We start from the raw sequence: 2,897 nt of genomic DNA on the forward strand, positions 1-2,897 counted from the left end.
AATTTAGTAACAATTTAAGGGTTTAAATACATTAGGATGAACCGTTGGATTGTAAAAATTATGAGGATTTATATATATTGGTGTAATGATATTCTTGATATTAGGTGGATGTTATTTTTTTAAGGATATGAATTATAATAAGGTTTTAATGGCTGGTTCAAATATGTGGGCCCAATTGATGGTTACAGATCGATTATTTGTGATTATGGGTCATGGGATTAAATTTAAATTTTTTACGCATGCATATTATGAGAAGATGATGAATTTTAGGAAAATGAAGTATTTTAGGCCATTGAGAGCATTCTCATTCGGTTTCCTAAATTTTTTCTTAAATTTTAGCTAAAAAAGAAACTCCCTATAATTTTATCTTAAATTTTACTCATCTTCAAAAACCTTCTACATCTCATTCCATATCTATTCTCTATTTTATTAAAATAATATTCTTTTATTCTTTCTTTACTATTTTTTTCTCTCACTTCTATTTCCATTCTTAACCACTCACTCTTTTGTCTTATTCTTTTCTTTTTAAATATCACATTTTATAAATACTTTTACGATTTTTTTTTCCAGATACAATATTATTTTTCAATTCAACATCAATATTAAAAATAATAATTTTTTTTAATACATGCATTTTCCAACGCGATGGTATTTTTTAATATGATTTTGTTCGTTTATATTGGAGTAATATTTGATTTGTATTTGTCTAACGATAACATTTTTTTTTTCATTTTCATGTAATGGTGATATTTTTTTTAGTTTCTCTAATAGTAATACCTATCCGTGTATTGATGATAAAAATTTTTGCAAAATAGTAAAACGGTAACATTTTGAATTCCTGCCTCCAACGGTAATGTGTTTTGTCATTTCTCCAACGGTAGTTTTTTTGTCTTTTCTACAATGGTATCTTTTTTTGTCTTTTCTCAAACGGTAATATTTTTTGTCTTATATGTAACGGTAACTTTTTCCTCTATAAATACGCCTTCGACTTGTATTCATATTCTCAAAAACCCAAGTCTCATCTCCAACTCCCTTCATCAAATAACTCGTTCTTTTTTTTTTTGCAAATTGCTCACATATTTGTTTGATGATGAGTTGGATGTTGTTCTTAATGTCCAGGCTGATGGAGAGTCATCGAGACATCGTGGCAATCGCCAATGTCGTAAGTTTATTCGGCGTGATCATATTCAAAAGCACGAGCGCCTTTTTCGTGATTATTTCACAGAAAATCTTGTATATCCTTCTAATCTATTTCAAATGAGATTTCGGATGAGTCGTCTCCTATTTCTCCGTATTCTTAATGAGGTAGAGGCTTACGAGCCCTATTTCGTCCTAAGAAGAGATAATGCCAGAAGAGTCGGTTTATCTTCTATGCAAAAGATAACTGTAATACTTAGAATGCTGGCGTATGAGGTTACTGGAGATTTTATGGATGAATATATACGTATTGGAGAAAGTACCGCAATAGAAAGCCTAAAAAAATTCTGTAAGACAATCGTAACTATTTTTTCAAATGAATATTTGCGATTTTCAAATGCCAATGATATTGCTCGATTGCTTGCAGTTGGTGAACAATGGGGATTCCCATAAATGCTAGGAAGCATTGATTGCATGCATTAGAAGTAGAAAAATTGTCTCGCTGCCTGAAAATGTATGTACTCCGGCCACATCCATGAACCAACTATTATTTTAGAAGTAGTTGCTTCATATGATCTTTGGATATGACATGAATTTTTTGGTATACCCGGTTCACATAACAATATTAATGTGCTAGAGAGATCTTTTATTTTCACGGAACTTACCCAAGGGCGTGCTCCTCCAATCAATTACATAATCAATGGCAACGACTACACTATGGGGTACTACTTTGCCGATGCTATTTATTCTAAGTGGTCAACATTTGTGAAGACGATTCCATCACCCCAAGGCAATAAGAAGAAAAACTTTGTCACAGCACAAGAATCCACAAGAAAAGATGTCGAGCGTGCCTTCGGGGTACCTCAACAACGATTTGTAATTGTTCATGGACCTTCCCGATTTTTCAAAGTTAATGAGCTAACAAATATAATGAAAGCATGTGTTATTCTACATAACATGATCATTGAGGATAAGCGTGATGATAGTCAGGGTCCGAGCATGGAGTATGATCAAGTTGATAATGATATTTCAAATCTGTCGCGCAATCCAACAAACGAATTTATCAACTTCATTCAGCGTCATCATGAAATTAGAGGCAGCTAGACACATCATAACCTACAAGCAAATTTAAAATATCAATGGCAGATTTATTCCTCGCAATAGAAGAGAAGGTTTTGTTGGATTCTCTATTTTCTCATTAGTAGCGACCATGTATTCCTGTTTCCACAATTTACATTCCAAAAAACATATTTTCTTCAAGAACATGCTAATTGTTACTGTAATATTTTCATTATCTGTAATAGTTTAAAGATTTGTAATGTCAAGCTATAATCAACCAACATCTATCTATGTTAGACTCAAATTCAACAACCACGTTTTCTATTTTCTCAATAAATACTTGCTAACGTACAAATTTTAAAATACAACAAACATGCCGAAGTCCTTCAAAAAAACCATCAACATCAGTCTCAACAGTCAAGCAAGTTATACTCATGTGCCAAGCATAAAATACAAATGTCCAAATACTGAATAAAAAATAAGTTACAAAAAAGATGTAGCCTCAATTTTCTGATGCATTGCGTCTCACAAATATCTCCATTTGAAGTTGCTAGAAATATACCCGTTGAACTCTAGGCAACGTACTCACATCGAGCAACATTATGCGCTCATATCTCTCCCACCGAGCGATTTCCAGTTTCTCCACCTCCAACCTTAGTCTATCGTTCTCTTGCCTACTTTTATTTCCCTCCCTCTCTCGA

The 2,897-nt window shown here is 32.7% G+C and overlaps 1 protein-coding gene across 1 annotated transcript; it reads left to right on the forward strand.

The window, feature by feature from the left end:
• The first annotated feature begins 853 nt into the window (after window positions 1-853).
• LOC121265862 lies at window positions 854-2,241 on the forward strand. Its single transcript, XM_041169534.1, has 3 exons — window positions 854-877; window positions 1,120-1,588; window positions 1,802-2,241. The coding sequence occupies exons 1-3, from the start codon at window positions 854-856 to the stop codon at window positions 2,239-2,241; spliced, it is 933 nt and encodes a 310-aa protein (XP_041025468.1).
• The last annotated feature ends 656 nt before the right edge of the window (window positions 2,242-2,897 follow it).

The sequence above is a fragment of the Juglans microcarpa x Juglans regia genome, chromosome 5D (assembly GCF_004785595.1).
Source record: "Juglans microcarpa x Juglans regia isolate MS1-56 chromosome 5D, Jm3101_v1.0, whole genome shotgun sequence".
NCBI lineage: Eukaryota > Viridiplantae > Streptophyta > Magnoliopsida > Fagales > Juglandaceae > Juglans > Juglans microcarpa x Juglans regia.

Coding starts and splice junctions, on each gene's coding strand:
- LOC121265862 (XM_041169534.1), top strand. CDS start 854: ATGTGTTTTGTCATTTCTCCAACG. Junction 878..1,119: donor GTTTTGTCATTTCTCCAACG/GTAGTTTTTTTG, acceptor CTTAATGTCCAG/GCTGATGGAGAGTCATCGAG. Junction 1,589..1,801: donor TGAACAATGGGGATTCCCAT/AAATGCTAGGAA, acceptor TCACGGAACTTA/CCCAAGGGCGTGCTCCTCCA.